At 31.0% G+C, this 19,328-nt stretch overlaps 1 protein-coding gene across 5 annotated transcripts in view; it reads right to left on the bottom strand.

Moving 5' to 3' along the window:
• LOC107436783 (teneurin-m) overlaps positions 1–19,328 on the bottom strand; it is a 536,656-nt gene that overhangs the window by 29,581 nt on the left and 487,747 nt on the right. For all 5 annotated transcript variants that reach the window (XM_043049130.2, XM_043049142.2, XM_071180206.1 and 2 more), the window contains 12 exons: positions 16,663–16,854; positions 11,662–11,749; positions 10,327–10,514; positions 8,299–8,391; positions 7,163–7,434; positions 6,122–6,233; positions 5,905–6,009; positions 5,190–5,384; positions 3,764–3,973; positions 3,169–3,354; positions 2,348–2,497; positions 676–883 (listed from right to left, as the gene is read on the bottom strand). In XM_043049130.2, coding sequence (XP_042905064.1) covers positions 676–883; positions 2,348–2,497; positions 3,169–3,354; positions 3,764–3,973; positions 5,190–5,384; positions 5,905–6,009; positions 6,122–6,233; positions 7,163–7,434; positions 8,299–8,391; positions 10,327–10,514; positions 11,662–11,749; positions 16,663–16,854 — 1,999 coding nt within the window. The remainder of the gene's footprint in view (positions 1–675; positions 884–2,347; positions 2,498–3,168; positions 3,355–3,763; positions 3,974–5,189; positions 5,385–5,904; positions 6,010–6,121; positions 6,234–7,162; positions 7,435–8,298; positions 8,392–10,326; positions 10,515–11,661; positions 11,750–16,662; positions 16,855–19,328) is intronic.

Raw genomic sequence — 19,328 nt, 5'->3', positions numbered from 1 at the left:
TACGTGAGTTTTAATACAAAAGGGATGCGGAAATACGTATAGGTTTCAATACACCTATAAAGCAAGATATAATTTAAGTATTAAAAAAAAATAAAAAGATCGAGAGCTATTTTGGAATTATTAAACTATAACAAAATACCATCGGTAGCATGTGTACGGATATTTTTGTTTTATTTGCGAATCGATGTTATTTCCTATATCATTTTACCCCAACGAAAAGACAGTATTACTTTCTTCGAAACTATTCGCTTATAGTAAAATTTACAGGACTAACATTCCATGTAAAAAGAGTTTTGTGATTAAGACAGGCATTCAGGGTTCGGCAGACATTGCATAGATAAAGACTAATAGTCTGATTTGTTTGTTTCTTACATCGATGGACAGATATCGATAGTCCATTTTTTTTCCCACATCGATAATCTGACTTATTTTAATTTTTTACATAGACAAATAACAAAGATCCTTAAGCAAAAATTTTTATTTCAAATTGCAATATAGTTTATTATTTGAAGTTTATATCATACATACCTGGTATTGAATAAAATTCCAAGCATACTGGCAGCACAGATTAAAAATTTAAAATACATTAATTGACTCAACTTCAAAAATTTTGTATCATGCAATCAAATATCTAACCAATGAAATAGTTTTAATTCTATAGTGTGCCTTGCTTACCTGTCATTGAAAACATTTTTATGTGCATAGCTTTGAACTGATCCTTCTTCAATCAGAAATTGCATTCGTTGAAAGAAGGAAGCCGTTACAGCAGGCGGCTGCTTCCTCAGCAATATGTCCAGTGGATCGACCGCTGAGAAACACAGTGGATTGTTTTCACAAGCTTTCTCTAGGCAGCATTCACTGTCAGCGCAGTCTATTAGTCCATCTGAAATAGATCCGAAGAATTATTGGGTTGTTCGAAAATAATTCTTTTAATGAAAGACGATTTTCTTATATTGAATAAATACTTTATTGAATCATATATTGTTTATTTTAGACCAATACATTTAACCATATTTCTGGTAGTAGCATGATTCCACGCTCATAAAATTTTTTCGCTTTGAGACGCGCGCAAGAAAAAAAAAATGATCAAGTGGTGACTTTTGACGTCCCCACTTAAAGTGAAGGTTTTTCTGTCAAAAAAATTGAACATTACCGAAAAATTGTCCCCCATTTCTCGTCCCCGTGATGATGCACTTCAAAATTGGATAAATTTTTTGACGTTTAAGAAGCAAATCATAGATGTCAACTTGACGGCAAATATTTCTTTCCGTAAGAACATAAGGAACCCATTTTTCAAGCTTTGACATTAAACTTTAGGCATTTCAAATGAACATGAATGGTAGAATTCAATAAATTTAATCTCTCAGCGACCTCGAGAGTTGTTATTCGCCGGTTTGCATCAATTAATGCTTTTATTGAGCCTAAACAGCTTTAACAGTAGTGGTACATCTTAATTGCCTGATCAAAAGTTTGCAAATCAGTTTTGGAACTGGTGTACTGTCAAACGTATCTTCTCCGTACGCAGATAATTTTTTATTTTTTTCCGACAGTAAAAAATTAAAATATGCCGAAAATGCTGCTTTTCGCTTACAGTATTTCCTTTCAATTTCACTATTGTATAGAATCAGTTGAACTTTTATTCACAAGCAAGCCTTGTTATATCAGCAGTCAGGATATATAATGATTTAAGTGTGAAGTTGGCTGTGAAAAAATATGAGTCTTTTGTTAGTAAAAAATCAAAATTACTTTCTGAACAACTCAATACTTATGCTAAAATGAAGCTACTGAATAAAGTAAACTAATGATGCAGCATTAATACAGGAATACAGGGTGTTCCACCCACACCAGACCTATCCTGGACGAAAATGAAGCAATGAAGTGTACTTCCGTGCAATTGAAAAAACAACATTAAATGCAAATATTTCGCGAAACTTTTGTGCTTTTTTTTCAGTTGAAAGGCAGATTAGGAGTCACACATTAATATTTAATCAGGAAAACGCTGTCGAAATCTATCGTATTACTGCCAAGTAAAATAGAAGAAAAACATAAAAACTAACTTATTTACCCGATAAAGTTAGAAGCGTTAAGCAGATCCGAGTTTAACATAGAAAAGTTGAAGTCACCTTTAATCTCCTTCCCCTTGTAATCAAACAGGTTATATTTTTAGCCTCACCTTCTTCAGCAATAATTCGTTATATTTCAATAGCTTTCTTATGTGTAGTACTAATTTGCGACTCTTAATGTGTATGTTTTTTTACTTCATTTTTCACAAGGATTCTTAAGTATAGAGTAAGGGTTGTATTTACAATACATTCCTAAATTTTAAAGCTGCAATTGCATGTATTACCTTTGTCGTTATCGTTGCCATCATTGCAGTTTCTTTCTAAAGGAATTGCACACGAGGGTCCATCCCAGTCGTGTTGACAGTGGCAAGTCCACTCATTGTCATCAGTCATCTGACATTCTCCTTTATTATTGCAGTTTTTGGGACATCCATCTAGAGGAAAATTGAAATGTTATTTAAGGAAACTAAATCATTAAATATATTAAATTATATGAGTATCAACACACAAAAAAGGAAATTGATATCAGTAAAGTTTTGCATGACAAATGCATTAAAACTGATGGACGTAAGTTTAGATATGGCTTAATTTATATTTTTCTTTGCTGATTATTTAATAGAAAAAGAAATCTATCTTAAATTTCAAAAAATAAAGTCTAATAAGAAAATCAAGTTTTGTGGTAATAATCATGCAGAGGTTTTAGGATCTGTTTTAGAATGTAAGCAAATTAAACAGAACTCGATGTCAAATACAGAACTTTAACGTAACGAACAATATTACAAATTGCACAATTATAAACATTTAGACTTTTTGCGCATTTACGTAAGCTTACGTATGTTCTGTTCCAGCTTTTGTAAAGGACTAACATTGTTCTGTAATACGTAACTGTGCAAAGTAAAACAATTTTACGTACAAGTGTAGATTTCTTCTTTCGAGTTTTTTTAAATACCCTATCGTCACGTAAAACATCCTTTATCTTTAAACAAAACATAAAACATCTATTTTTTTCCAAAAAATAATCTGTTCTATAACGTAATTATAATTTAAAACAGTATTTAGAAGGAAAAAAGGAAGTTAGGAAAAAAGGACAAGTGATTTTACCTACCTATAGTACAATGTTTTCCATTCCATCCTTGAATGCAAAGACATGTACCATTCCTGCACTGACCATGTTCTGTACAACGTGGATCACAGAGCTTTTCACTACATTTTGGCCCTGTCCATCCATCACCACACACACATTGACCACCTTCGCAATGACCTTTATCACCACAGTCCAGATCACATTTTTCTGAGGGAAAAATAAGAAAGTAAAATCTTTAAACTGTAGCACATTCCTTCCAACTATCATCAATTAAAAAAAAAAACATTTGGCTGACTATTACGCATTTCTATATCAATTAAACTATGTGGGAATAATTTATTAATGAGAACAGCTTTATTAGCTTTAAACAAAAGTTTTCTTCGAGTCCAAATTTGCTGTTGCTTTGCAACTAAGCAAATAAAAAAGTTTGGGTAGCCTTGAAACTCTAGTTTAAGATTCTGTTCTAATTCAAACACTATTTAGGTAAAAATAATCAATTTTATCTAACTCTATTTTATTACATGTTATGAATTTGCGTAATTGTTTTACTGAAGTTTGCAAAGCAGGATACAGTCTTCGCGTCCAATGTAATGTAGAACATATTATTTTTAGTTACCTTGTGAACAATCCGCTCCAGTCCATTGTTCATCACAAGTGCATTTCTGATATTTCAAGTCAAACTGTCCATGTCCTGAACAGTCTGGTAAGCAACGGAGTGCATCAGAATCAGGCTCATTGCAATCAGCACCTTTCCATCCTTTTCGACATACGCACATACCTCCCAGACACAAACCATGATCTGAACAATCGGGATCAAGGCAATCCACTAAAAAAAAAAAAGAAGGAGATCGATTAATTATTGTCAGATGACTTAACCTGATGTATTTATGTAGAGTACTGGTATACGCGGCTAAATTAATTGTTCTTTTTTATAAATCTATTTTCCACAACAGTGCGAGGTTCTAAAAATCACAAAAAGCAGCATGGTGCGCTTTTGAAAATGGCAAATTCCGCAGAAAAAAAATTTAAAGCTATATGTGCACAAGTGTCGTTGAATGACCCTTATACGCTTTGACATTAATGTAAAATGCATTACAGTCAAAGTAACTTAAGACAAATTAGCGAGAGAAAGATTATATGTGCTGTACTCAGACAAACAAGAGGAATAAATTAATTTTTCTTTTTAATGAATGTATTTTTCTACAACAGTTCGAGATTAAATAAAAACATCAAGAAAACCTGCATGAGATGTTTTATGAAAATGGCAAATTCCGTAGAAAAAAGTGTAACTTAATATTTGCATCAGGGTCGTTGAATGATATTTATACGCTTTGACATTAATGTATAATGCATTATCGTCAGAGTAACTTTAAGAAATTAACGAGAGAAAGATTATATGTGCTGTACTAAAAAAATTAAAGGGATCAATTTATTGTTCTTTTTAATGAATCTACTTATGAATATAGTTCAAGATTAAATTTAAACATCAAGAAAACCGGCATAATACGTTTTTTTGAAAATGGCGATTTCCGCTGAGAAAACTGTGACGCGATATTTGCTTGCATGATAGTCGCTTATGATCCTAATATACTTTGACACTAATGTAAATACATCATTGTAAATTAGGGTAGTTTAAAACAAATAAACGAAGAAAGATTAAACCTGATATACCTAGACAAACTAAAGGGATACATTATTATCACTTATTCATTGCACACATCTTGCAATAAATAGGCCCAGGAGTAAATAGATCCCTATTTAAAGTTTTGCAACAAGGTTTTTAATAATCGCAAATACTCTGAAGTTATCTTCCTAATAAACAACGCTCACTAAATAAGATATTACCATTTTTTTTAATGACGAATAATTTAATTTCGAATTAAAAGCACTTAAATTATGGCTTTTTTGTTAATTTTTTTTTTATTTCTTGGCGAAAGGGCTTCGAAAGTTATTCTTGATTTAAATCTTGGATACATTTTATTAAATTTATATCACTGTTTTGCAGATGAATTGGATGCAAACAGTTTTAAAATGACTCATACCTTCTTCACAGTGAGCCCCTTTGTATCCAGGAAAGCATCTACACATGCCGTCAAGACAGTCGCCGTGGCCATTGCAGTCTGCTGTTTCACATTCATCATCCCGTAATTGGCATTCCTTACCTTTCCAACCTGAGCTACACACACAAGCACCATTCACATACTGTCCTCTACCGCTACACAGAACTGGACACACACCTGAAAGTCAAAAAATAATTTTATATATCTGACTTCTACGTAACAGTGTATAAATTAATAAACATAACATTTCGTGGTAATTATTCTGGTTGAACAGTTATTTATATAATGTAACTTACAATTACGGGTTAAAAAGCCTTATTTTGAAGTAATGATTTAAAATTGAAGATCAAAATACAATTTTGAAAAAGTATGATTCTAAAAGTTTTTTTAAAATGCTTTTGAATGGAATGAAATTTCTAAGAACAATCGATTGACACATTCAACAAAATATTTTTTCAGAAGTTTATGAAACATTCCTTGTTAAATCCAAATTATAATCGTAATAATATAATTTCATACATACTTTTTAAGATTAAACCAATCATTTATTAAAAAAAAAAAAATTCTCGTTAAATGTGGGATCTTGTTAAAACAGGACTTGCAATAAACAAATCAGACTACATGAGAAAACTAGAAATGTTTCATAATATGAATAGAAGTCTCGTTCTAGAATCAGTAATAATTTGGTTATACTTACGATATGCACATGAATCACCCGCATAATCCGGATTGCAGACACACCTGCCCATAACACAAGCACCATGACCATGGCAATCATAAGGACAAGGTAAACTAGAATCATCTAAAAATAGATTAAGGAAATTAATTGATGTGGCCATGACAACGAAAAGTGGGTGAAATACATGTCCTTTTATACCCGCTTAACATTCGTACACTGCTGAAGTTGGACTTACCCGTAAAAGTTGATGTGAAAATGACGTCATTTGGTTGATCTCCATCATTATAGACAGATACATACCACAACCCTCGATCCAGAAACTGCACAAATTCAACACTGAAACTCTCCTGTGGGAATAAAAATTAGCAGCATTATTTTAAAATTATTTCATCTGTTCAGAAAATGCAACACCATGAAGGAATCATCAGAATCAAATGAAATTCGCAGCAAATGTCAATTATAGGATATTATGCAAATTAATAAAGTTTCAGAGCCATCGCGCGTGCGTGGCGCGCGCAGCGCCCTCTGAATTGATGCTGANAACAGCATTATTTTAAAATTATTTCTTCTCTACTTATTTATACCGTTAAGAAAAGAAATAAATGGCAAGCAATGTTGTTTTAAATAGTATTTTCTCCTGCATAAATACATGTTAGATGTAAATTAAATAAGAAATAGAGAATGTAAAAAAAGAAAGAAAAAAAATAGCCTGAAATGTGCGATGCGTGTTGGAAAAAGGTTTATTCGCTTTTATCTGTATTTATCGAATTTCTAAATTGATTTGGTATGTACTTTTTTTTGAGAATAACATAGGCGTTCAAACTTTGGATTTATAAAACAGCACAATCTGTGCTGTGTCCAGTTATATTAACATTCCTTTTTTGCTTCCCAGTAATATTTACACATTTTGAGCTGCGTACATCTATTCGAAAATGCATAGATATAGTTTTTTAATATTTTCAGTTTAAAAATGAGTTACGGTTTGAAATAAGATATCCAGGTATTTGATAAGAATTATATATTTTGATAAGATATATAGATATATTTGATATTTTGATAAGAAATAAAAAAAATATAAATTAAGGATAATGAATGTGGAACACCTTGCTATGATACTCTTATATGAAAAAGGTCTGACATTAATAAATGTTGCATAAAATACTGCATAAATATACATATATAATATTATCTCAAAATAAACGTATTATTATTTTTAGACTTGTTTTGAACTTGATTGTTTTTCCAGCAACTCACGAGCTTAAGGGCAGAGACTTACTTTATCTGATCTTTTAGTCCTCCTGCTCCTTGGTTTAAGTATTTCGAAGAAGTCGTATCTGGTGTGCGTGGGTACTCCGTCTCTTCTTCCATAGACACCCAAGCTTGCACCATGAGCGAGAGTGTAATTGAATTTGACTAGAGATGGATTTCGAAGGTGAAATTGGTAGTTCCAATAACCGAAACTTCCGATTTTGGATGTCGTGACCTTGCCCAGTTGCAGCTCAGAGAAAGTTTCACTCCTCGGTGGAGGTGTTTTCTTTGGGATGTTTGCTGAAAGACGTAAAAGAAAATACATCGATGACAGTCCTTTAAATGAATGTTAAGAAAATAGTCAATGCTAGAAAAGCTGTTGCGGCAAATATTTAGTATTGATAGTTTAGTTGGGTCGTTAAATATTTTGGTTTGTTTAATTTATCTATGCATGATGATTCGAAGATAATAAAAGCGCATGTGCATACCATATTGCCACAATTCAGATCGAGGGATTTTGCCCCCTAATATTTTTGGGGTCAAACTTTCGAATTCGTCAAAAAAAAGGTATGTTTATTCAGAGAAAGTGGGTCTTTGTGTCTAATTTCATAATTTAAAACATCGTCTGCAACTAAGTAATTAGCATGTTTTAGGTCATCCCCTTGGAACACTAAGATTGAGTCCCAGAACATGAAAATCCGGTCATTAGATCAAAAGTTAATCAGGGAGGTCTTTTTGGCGAATTGTACATTTTTTATCCATTTAGTGTAATTAGTTCATAATCAGTAATTGCAAAAGTTTGGATGAAAATTTTTAAATTTTATTAATTATTAAAATCCCAATGTAAGTCTAATCTAGCGTTAAAACTTAAAACATAAAACTTAACAGTTATGAATAACTTACACAATAGTCATGAAAACATATTATTTGCTAAAAAAAGTGTTATTTTGTATGCACATTTAAGGAGTAGGAAAAATAACTGAAAAAGTATCATAAAAACAGTTACAGCAAAAGCATGACACGTTGAATGATACAAGACAGTTATACTTTTTCTTTATAAATTTTAGAGTTCTTTTACAAGAATCAGCAATTTGTTCTGTCAATAACTATCTAAACAGCTGAAGACGAAAGAAGAGAGTATATCCTCATCAAAAATTATAATACCTGAATTAATTCTTCCTATTTCCTGTTCCATATCATCTACCATCACAGGGCATGGGTGAGAACTGGCATGATGCCAATAAGGAAACATAAGCGCTAAAAAATAAAAACAAACATTAAGGAGAGCAAACATTGTATCTCAAACTAGACTTTATATGGAAAAAAAAGCAGCAATAAATAATTACCAACCGAATAAATATATCTGAATCAAAATACTTAATAACATATAGGGTGAAAATTGCCCGGTTACCCAACACCCTAATGTAATAATCATTATCATGAACAATCGGCAAAGTTCTTCAAGAAATCGATTTCTCTTACCGGCTTAAAAGCCCGATATTCCCTTTTGATGAATTATTTCAAGTCTTTGAAGTTAACTACAATTCCAATAATAAAAAGGGACCGAAAACAATGGTACAAAAGCAATGTTACCGATCAGCCAGCTCCAATTACCGCCCAGTTGAAATTAGAGGGTCGTTTTCCTGGGGACTTCTAGTTATCCAATTAACTCGTCATGAAATATAAATTGATGTGAAATGAATTCATTTATTCTTTCACTGTTCTATGTTACCGAATGGAGAACTTTTAATGGCCTCCAGACGCTGAATTTCACTGAAAGATTTTCGTTAATACTATTAAGTAATTAATGTTAAGACGCTGCAATAAATAGAACAGATTCACTGGGGAAGGTGTGTTATTAATGTAATTTAATAATGGTTTGTAGAAATTTAATTTGCGGTTTTGTCTCGAAGAAGTTATTCGCAGATGAAAAGAAAAATGCAGATTGCTTAACAGAGTGTGATAAACTAATTCTATAATTTAAATTATTCAACCTATTTCTTTGATCCAATTAAATTAATGCAGCAGTTGTTTACGAGTTACTTTGTGTTACGCTTAAATGCAGTTTAGCAAGATTATCCGAGAAACTTAAAATTTGTTGCATTTTTGTCTTATTGAATAATGTAATCAGCGGTTTTTAAACTCTCTTTTATTATAAGTTTTTTTGCGAAACAAATTTCAGGGGTGCAGCGAAAGAGGGATTCGGGGACTATACCTCCTCCCAATTGAAGTTACGTAATTCAGAAATTTTAGCGAGTGATTTTCATTATTTATTTACACTGGAAGAGCCGCGGTGTAAGGGACAGAGCGTTCGGTTCCGAAAAAGGTGGCTCGGGTTCGAATCCCAGCAATAGCTAGTTGATATGAATTCTGCTCCCGGCTCACTTCACCCACAGTTATCACGTGAAATATCCTCAGTGATGGACGGATCATGGATTAGAATCTCCTTGCTGTCGGACTAACCGTGGAAGGTTTCTGTGGTTTACTTATGCATGTAACGTAAATGCGTTTTAGGTCCCTCAAAAAGTCCTCCGCGAAGGCTAATTTGTACCCTTGCCTGACGCAAAGGTTCCCTTGTCTTCTGAGTTTGGATTCAATTACAAGGCTACGGAGTTGTACATTGATAGTTATAAACTCAGAACTAAGTCGGCTGTCAAAACTGCAATCGGTTTCGCTCACCGGGTTACAAATTTTTTAACTTATATTTTTTAGTCTATTTTTTGTCGAAATATGCAAGTTTAAAAACGTTATATATAATAGGGGATCACGTAAATGTTGCGACGAACTTCTAGGGGAGTTAGGGCACATCATCAGAATCAAAACTGCATGGACACCCATGCCCGGAAATGTCATTAAACTCCGATAGGAAGGCTTCTCTATTATAAACTGTGTGTTTCTGAACAGGTCATGATAAGGAAGCTACCCATAAACATGTAATATTTTTGCGACCCCTCTGACATATATTATGTTTTTTAACTTGTAAATTACAGCAAAAAAGACTAAAAATGCCATTTAAAAAAATCTGTATCATAAGTAGCAAAATTAATTTTAGATTTGAAATCTCCACGCCAGAATTAGGCAACATCACATATTTGCATAAATGCAACAAAAGTTTGTTCCCCAGTATTATTAAGCATTTATTTTCAGTCGCATAAATAAATTAATAGTACTTAATATGAAAAAGATACTGACCTACAAAATAGGCTAGGGCTGACAAGATGGCTAAAGATATAAATAGACAGACTATGGCTGTACACTTCCATGTACAACGGGATGAGAAAGATTTCCGGAAATGGAAACGGGAGTAGTGTCCCGGACTGGACCGCCGGACGTTGTTGCATACCGGAACTGGAACTCCGGACGAGTAACTCAAGTGGCATCTATAATTGACAAATAGTAAAGCATAAGTATCATTTTTAAATATCCTTGTTGTTATAGTTTTTAATTATTGAAATGTTTTTACTGAATATATATGTAGTTTGCACAAAAGAGTGCCAGATTGAGAGTGTTTTTCAAAGTTCTTACGCCAAGGAAAATATAAATATTCACAGTTTAAATGCCTAAAATCAAAGATAAAGTTTAATTTTAAACTATATATTTTATGTTGCTAAACAGAATCGTCATAAAAGGAGAAAAATTTATAAAATTTAAAAACTACATATTTTAAATACTATTTTCTTAGAAGAATGGGTAAGGTGATTAAAGGGACAAAGAGAGTAAGCATCCAAAAAGTTATTATTATTTCTTAAAATTTTCCGCTTTGGCGTGAGATTTCTACCAAGATGACAATTAATAAATAGTTTTTCATGATTCCAAGCGATGCAAGCATAACATTTCCAAGACCAAAAATTAAATCACAAACGCTATTCATTTCCACACAACTGTGGCTTTTCTTCTTAATTAATTTACGAAATTTTTCATAATTAACGTGACATGTTCCGGTTAAAGATGGACAAAACATTATGAGCCATGAGTAACTGTTACAAACTCACGACAGATATTAAAAGAGCACATAATTTCCTGAAAAGCGTTATATGGCTTAGAGCTCCAGCTTTATAATTAGGTTGAACGGGTTCGATTCCCTGCGATGGCTGATGGAAACGAATTCCGCTCCCGGCTGGCACCGATCACAATGCTGACATATTAAAATATCCTCAATGGTAGACGGAAAATTGGTTAGAGTCTCTTAGCCATCAAGCTAACTGTAGAAGGTTTTCGTGGTTTTCCTCTCCATTTAATGTAAATGCGAGTTATTTCCATCAAAGTCCTCCACGAAGGCAAATTTCTCCCGATATTTAATCCAGGATATCCCCTGTTTTCTAAAATGGGTTTAAAATTACAAGGCTATAGAGTTGTGCAACTGTAGTCGTAAACTCAAGATTGGGTCGGCTGTTCAACGACGGTTATAAAATAAAATAAAATGCGTTTCAGCATAAAACTACAAAACCTTCGTAAAACAACTTTAAATATTACAGATTGAATGTTTAGAATACATTAATATATGAATGTTTAGAATAATTTACTTGCCTTTCTGGATTGTTCTTATTTTCATTTACAGACTTCGAAAGTTGGCTAGATAAATGGCAATTTAAAGGTGAAGCAGGAACTTTACATTCTGAAAATACAGGTATTTATTATAACAATTACCATGGTATCAAACAAAAATTTATAGCGTTTATGAACACTTTTTAGTAAACACCTACTTTAATTCTAGTTTCGAGGGCATAAATAAATAATTAAAACTGATTAGTTTATAAATTAAAAATTGATAAATAATGTCTAAATGTAAATAAATAAAAAATAAAAATTCAACAGTATTCTTTTCTCAACTCTCATCAAAATGTAAAATAAATTTGATATAATTTAAATGTACAAGATGAATAAACACTTTAAGGACAAACATTATGAAAAGAATTAAATTTTTTATTCAGTAGTTTAAGTTAAAACTAAGAAAAGCTTTTTTTTTATTTAAAAAAGAACCTATTAAGATTTAATATCTTAAATTAATATATAAAATTTATTTTACACTATGATTAGATTTGATGAAATAATATTGCTGAAATTTTTATTTTTTTAGTGAGGAATTTTTATTAAACATATCTTTTATCTTTTTTCATTATTTTGCAGTAATTTAGGTCAAAATAATTGAAACATATTATATTTAGAATTAATAATTAATAGTTATTAAATACAGCATAAAACACAGACGTCTTTTTCTGCGTTAAATTAAAAATTTTCCAAACACGACTCACTTTCAAAAAATAATTTTTCGAATTTGAAAATAATTATATCTAAGAGAAGCAATTAATAATTTTTTTAATTTTCAAAAACAACTATTGATATATTTTTGAAAATGAATGAGAAAAAAATTCAAACTACTTTCTTGTATTTTAAAATTTAGTACAAATATAATTCTGCTGGTCAGATTTATTTAGGAATCACTAGGCCAGGGATGGCGAACCGATGGCACGCGTGCCATTTATGGCACGTCACACAATATTTTGGGCACACCACCGATCACAAAGTTCACTATGAAGCATATTAACAATTAAATTAAAATTCACAAAAAAATTAACAATTAATGCCAAGAAAGCAATTGATAACCATAAAAAACACGCTAATAATAAATAACTGGCAAAAAAAAATTAACAGTTCTGCCTAAACTAACATCTTATAACCCTAATATAAGTTACTTGTCATCTAATCTGCAACAACAGAAGTTACACCGTTACTTTAGGTTGAATTACGCTTATAACTGAGACATTGCAAAATGTATTTTTTTTTCGTAGTAAATAAAGAGTTTTGAGTTGATAGTATTTAGTATTATTATTTACTCAATAATCACGAAGTCAAAACTATTTTTCGGCACGTCTAGGACCTCATTAAACAATTTTTTAGAAAAAGTGGCACGTTGGTGTATAAAGGTTCGCTACCCCTGCACTAGGCTGTTTTTTAAAATTAAAATAATAAAAAGAAAATTAAATAATATAATAAAATATATTTTTGCTTGGAATTAGAGCAGCAGAAAAAAATATATAGAGAAGGAACACCAGTCCTTTATCAGTATAAAAGGGATAAAATATCATTTCACTCATTGCAAATTGGATTTCCCAGTCATTTTTCTCAAAATTTTTCTTAGTTGCATTAGAAATTTACTTCCAGGTTTCTAAGTATTTAACTTAACTTACTGCGCATCATAATAAACGTTGAAAAACTGACAAAAATATATATAGATAGATTTGAAAATGCATATATTTAGTTATTCAGCTATTATCAATTTTATAAGAAATGATGAGAAAGTTAAACCGGCTTATTGTACGAACAGAGAGCTTAAAAACTGGTTTTCTGCCCACCAGTTCTTACCCCAATAAATCTCTATCAATTGAAAGCGGGTTAAAATCTTTTCATCTCCGTCACCGCTAAGTAACTTCTTTGGTGGGCTTTATAAGAAGACGAGTGCATTTACAAATCCTTTTTTTAACCGATTTTCTGCTATTTATAACAGATAGCATTTAAAACGAGGGTCTGCAACCTCCCACTGGTAAAATTCAAAAGATTTTCTGAAGCAGGGGATCATTGAAGAGAAAACTTCCTCCTACGGAGATTGCGGAGAGATATTTTTGTAAAAGAAAAAAAAAAGTCTCAGTGGGGAATCACACACATGCTCACCGCATCACTAAAAGATCAATTGATTTATAGTGTCCATTCTGGGCGGTCCAATACCTTTCCCATGATAAAGGAAATACCACAAACCATCCTGCATAAAATTTATAGTATATGTTTTACAATGAGAATATAGGAGAACATAAGCATTCTCTGGTGAACATTGATGGCTTATCACTTTGGTAAATCCCGGAAATGCACATACATTTTCGCACTTATTGAGGCAAATGAAGGTATTCGACATGCATTGCTACAAATCATTTTACCTAAATTTCAATTGATTTATAGTGTCCATTCTGAATGGACTAATACCTTTCATCTAATAAAGGAAATATCACAACGCATCCTGCATAAAATCTATATTACATATTAATTTAAGAATATAGTATATATAAGAGAATAATAGCATTTTCTGGAGAATATCGGTATTTTCATATCGCTTACCCAAATGTTAGCTATAGATCACTTTATTTCGGCATTTTAATTCAGGCGGAAATGAAGGCATTCGGCATGCATTATTTAAAGTTTACTTAATTTACAGTTATTACTGGACAGTTTAACTGATTATGGAAATACCACGTTCTGCATAAAGTTTATGTTTATTACAGTGAAAAATCTGAAATTTAGAGAATAATCGAGTCCTTTGGTGAATATCGATATTCACTAATCGCTTTGGTGATTGCCCGAAATATTCGTTATAATATACTCCTTCCGAATTTTCAGAGGAAAACGAAGACATTCAGCATCCATCATATAAAGATCAATCTATTTACAGTGTCTTTACACTGTTAATTGATTTACAGGATTTAGGCCTTTCATCTGATAAAAGAAATACCACGTCCTGCATAAAATTTATATAAGTTACCGGGTAAGTCCGAAATCTAATGAATATTGGCCCTTTCTGAGGAATATTAATACTCATAAATCATTTTAGTTTTAAATTATTCTTATTTTGCACAGCAGGATGTGGAGGCTGTAATGATGGTAAACCTAAAACTAGCATAATTTTGTTATCTTTTATTATAGTCTATCTGAATTTCCGTTCGTCGTACGGGGTGAAAAAAAAGCAAAGAATCAATAAATAAAATTAAACAACACTAGTAATTAAATAGCACTAGTTCTAGTAACAATATAAATAGTAATAACACTTAATCAAGCACAAAATTGAAAGACATAACATACAATACAATTGATAAATCTAAAATATTTCATATTTTATTTTTAGTAGAAATTAGTATTAGTAGAAAACGCTTGTAAAAAAAATAAGCAATTCTGAAAAAAAAAAATAATGATATAAGCTATTTTTAAAAAATTATCTAAACGAAAACGCGTGGAATATTTTTAGTTACATAAAAAGGTTTACAAATCTGGCTTGAAAATACTGGTTTTAAAGTAAAGATTATATTTTTTAAACCATTAATTTAGGAATAAAAAGTCTAATAATTGAAAAATGAACTTAATTGCTTTAAATTTTAATTTATTTGTCTGTTTTGAGCAATGAATTTTCTTTCATCAAATCAGCTATTCAAGACAGTTTTTATATAATAATTATGCATTTATTTCATTAAAAAAATTATGTTTAGTGTTCAAAACGTTCTTTTAAAAACTATGAGAAATATATTTTTTTTCTCTCTTTTATATCGCATGAATATTATAAGACAAATGATATATGTAGATATATATTTTAAATTATGTTGAAAAAGTAGAGGATTTTTAATAAATGATAGATAACGGTGTTTTTTCTTTTTATTGTTGAGTTACGGGCTTGCTATAAAAATATTACCAATCTATTTCAAGAATTTCATCTGTTTCTTTTTTTATAACAGTACTTAAATAAATGAGGGGGTAAAAAAGTTTAATGTTGATTTATTTCCCTTTTTGATGTTATTTAAATTATAGTGCTTTAAGCAAGGTGCTGCCATCTAGTATTCGATTTTCAAGTTTATTCAAATTTTTTAACCTTTCTCTCTTTCTGTGTGTATTTATTGTTAGCAAATAATTCCGCAAATTACTTTTCTCGGTATAAGTTATCAAAGCAACATTAAAAATAATGAGTTTTTTCTAAAAGTATGTTTAGATATTATACGGCAAAACCAATTACTTAAAAAGATTATTTTTGAATTTGTTTTTAAATGCATTACAACAAATAGTGTTTTTTTTTAATAACTACTAAATACTTCTTAAATGTTTATCTTCAAAAAGATGTATGCGAACGGCTGAATGCACACGTTCCGTAATTTAACTAAAGTAAATACGTTTTTTTTTCTTTACTTTTAACGATTTACCCAGAAATTTATGAAAAAAAAAAAAAACAGAAAAAGAAATAAATACAAATTTAAATCCTCTCAAAATATATTTAACTAGACGAGTTTTCCTCAAATAAATCTTTTTTAATGACGCAATTCTCTCAAAATGAGCCCCTAACTATGTTTATTTTAAATTCGACAAATGTTTGTTGATTTCATGAGAACGTCAAATCAAACAAAGCTATACAATTTTCCTGCATCACATCAATCACTTTCACGTCATTACACACCAATCCAACAATCACCTACAAAACATTTTTTTTTCTCTCTCCCCAATCAAACAAATCTCTCAAGAGACTTTTTTTTTCGACAGGCATGCCTCCTCATTAAGCCGACAATATGCAGTCGACGGGCCATCTTTACTGAGTCACGCTTCGACAATTTTAAAGTGACAGTTCCACACCTGAGATTAAGGTTTGCGGTAGGTCGATCTGTCTGATTGCCCATTTTTTATTGCTTGTGAGTTGAAAACGAGGCGATAAGGTTGGATTTGAGAAGAAAAAAAAGGTAAGGATTTTGATAAGTGATGAGTAAGGAAGGAGGGAGGGATTGTCCTTACCGCTGGGGATGAAGAGTGAACCGGACGGCGTCCGAGCGAGACAGGAGGAGCGGAAGTCGCGAGGGTCCATGTTGGTGGTCTGGCTGTGGGACCTGCCGACTGCCAGAGGAATAGACTTCACGGATGGAGTGGCCGTAGTAGTTGTTGTGCTTGTTACATGGGTCGGAGTATAGCTATCTGATTCGAACAATCCTGGAAAGAAAAGAAATCGAACAATTAAGTATTTTTCCACGAATTTGGTAAAAAGGAAATAGATAAATAAAAGTACGTTAATCACATCCTTCACATCCTTGTTTACCAATCAGCGATGAATTGAAACGTTTATTTTAAAAATCGCAGAATGTGTTATTCTTTTAAGGTAAAGAAAAGGCCTATAATTATTTATTTTCGGGTAAAAGATAGTAAGGCAGTAAATTACATGCGTTGCACAAAAAATAAATAAATAAAAATCAGTTATCCTTGTGCTAACATGAGTCAGCGGTACCCATTTTTTTCCAGCCACAGAGCGCTAAATGAGCTTCTTTTGGTGGAACACTTACACTAGAAAAAAAACACCTGATTTGTGGTCTTTGTTGAAGAAATAAAAACTTATTACAAATGTTGAGAATGAATATCAGACACACATATTTTTTTAATCGATATTAATATTTTATACGTGTTTCTCTCTTTACCTAAATACCTATATTGTTATCAGGAAAACGCTTTTTTTTTCTTTTTCTTTTTAAAGTTTGCAATTTTTTTACTGGTATTTTGATTTAAAAATTTCATAAAATAACCGAAATAAATATTGAATGGATTATTTATATAATTACAGGGTTTCAAAACCCATTACAGCTTATAAAAAAGTTATATTTCTCGGAACTCCTGTAAACTCTTTCACGGAATCTCACGGATCCACGAATCCCTTTTTGGGAATCGCTGACATTAATATATACTACTGCAACTAGTATTGTGTTGACAACTAAGTACTCGCCATTTTGCAAAACAAATTCTTATGTCACTAAATGTTTTTAGCGAAATGCTTCAGATTATTCGAAAAAGGATATTTTCTTATACCAAAATCTGATTTTTTTAAAGTTAATTTATGCAAATTTTTGAATCACTGAAATAGAATGTCAAGTTCAGAATTTTCGACTTTTAGTACTTCTAAGTATTTCAACTCAATGCTAATTCTGTAAATGGCACACAAACGTCAATATGAAGTAAGGCCAGTTTTATGAAATTGGAAATAATTGGTAATCTAATTTTTGTAATATTTTAAAGATTACTGCAATGCTAAATTTTTCCGGGCTTATAAAAATTATATTCATTGATTTTGATAAATTTCATCGATATGAAAAAAAAATCTAATCAAATTGGCGACTACTTAAACTGTGGCTATTTAGTTTTCTTGGTGAAACAGTTTGAAAAGCAATGTTAATAATTTTAATTTAGTTGCAAAAAGCTCTCCAAATGGGCGTTTTTTTAATAGCTTAAAAGCTTTAATAGTAATAGTTTTTTTTAATAGCTTTAATAGTTTAAAGCGTAATAGTTCTCCTCAAATATTTAGGATATTTGTCCGTTTTAAAGCCATCTGTTTCGAGATAGCTCTTTTCAGCAAAATTATAAATTTTAAAAAATAAAGCTTAATTTAGGACTGAAACTGTGACTTTCCTATTTCACTTGGAGAAGGATTAAGATAATGAAAACATTTAAAAAAAAATATGCAATCAATAAAATAACTGTCTGATATAATTAAAGCTATCATAATCAAGATATTAGAATTTTTGTACAGTTTTTAATTAAATACGCATATTTGCAAAACAAAGAAAATAATTACAATAATAATAAAAAAAATTGACTAAGTTACTAATTACTTTTCTTTGCAGTCGTATGTTTTGTAGCGTGAATACATTTTTCTTTCTGTCAAAACAAATAAAAGCTTACAGTCAAACACTTTCGTTACAAAACGATTTGTCGAACTATAACCTTTTTCTTTTACCTCCGGCGGTTTTTTTCCTCCTCGTCTTCAATTAATTGGACACGTGTACTCAATTAAGTGTACACGTTGTTTGAAGAATCGAAAATTAAATTAATCGTTTCGTGAAAGCATGCAGTACTTTGTAACCTCTGCACCTGCAATTTGCTACAATGCAATTGGTTTTAATACATGTGCGCTTCCTTGTAAAAATTAATCATTTTATGAAGTGAATTTGATATTAAGACACAAGATATTCTTTTCTTTGAAGTACTTAGGAAAGAGATGTTTAGTTTTACCATTTTGCAAAAGATGAAAGGGAATATTGTCTTCTCCCTCATGTCTTGATGCAATTAAAAAAAAATATTGTTTTCTTACTGATTAACAGTCTTTATAAATTAAATCACTGAGAAACGGTACGTTAAAAGTTTAGATATACTGTTGGTTAATTTTTAATTTTGCGTTTAGAAAATGAGACATAGTTTGAAATGTGTGTTTTTTTAAAGGATGCAAGTGCATTTAAAAAAAGGGAAAAAAATTGATATATATATATATCAATNTATATATATACGTTTAAGGAAAGGGGAGTTTGACATGGGCGTTTATAAAAGAGAAATAATAGTTTAAAATGTGCCTTTAAGAAAGAGAAGTAGTTTGAAATGCGAATTTAAGGAAACAGATGAAGTATTCATTAAAGAAAAGGGACGCA

This window comes from Parasteatoda tepidariorum, chromosome 4 (assembly GCF_043381705.1).
Source record: "Parasteatoda tepidariorum isolate YZ-2023 chromosome 4, CAS_Ptep_4.0, whole genome shotgun sequence".
Classification (NCBI taxonomy): Eukaryota; Metazoa; Arthropoda; class Arachnida; order Araneae; family Theridiidae; genus Parasteatoda; species Parasteatoda tepidariorum.
This window is presented reverse-complemented; position numbering and strand designations above follow the sequence as displayed.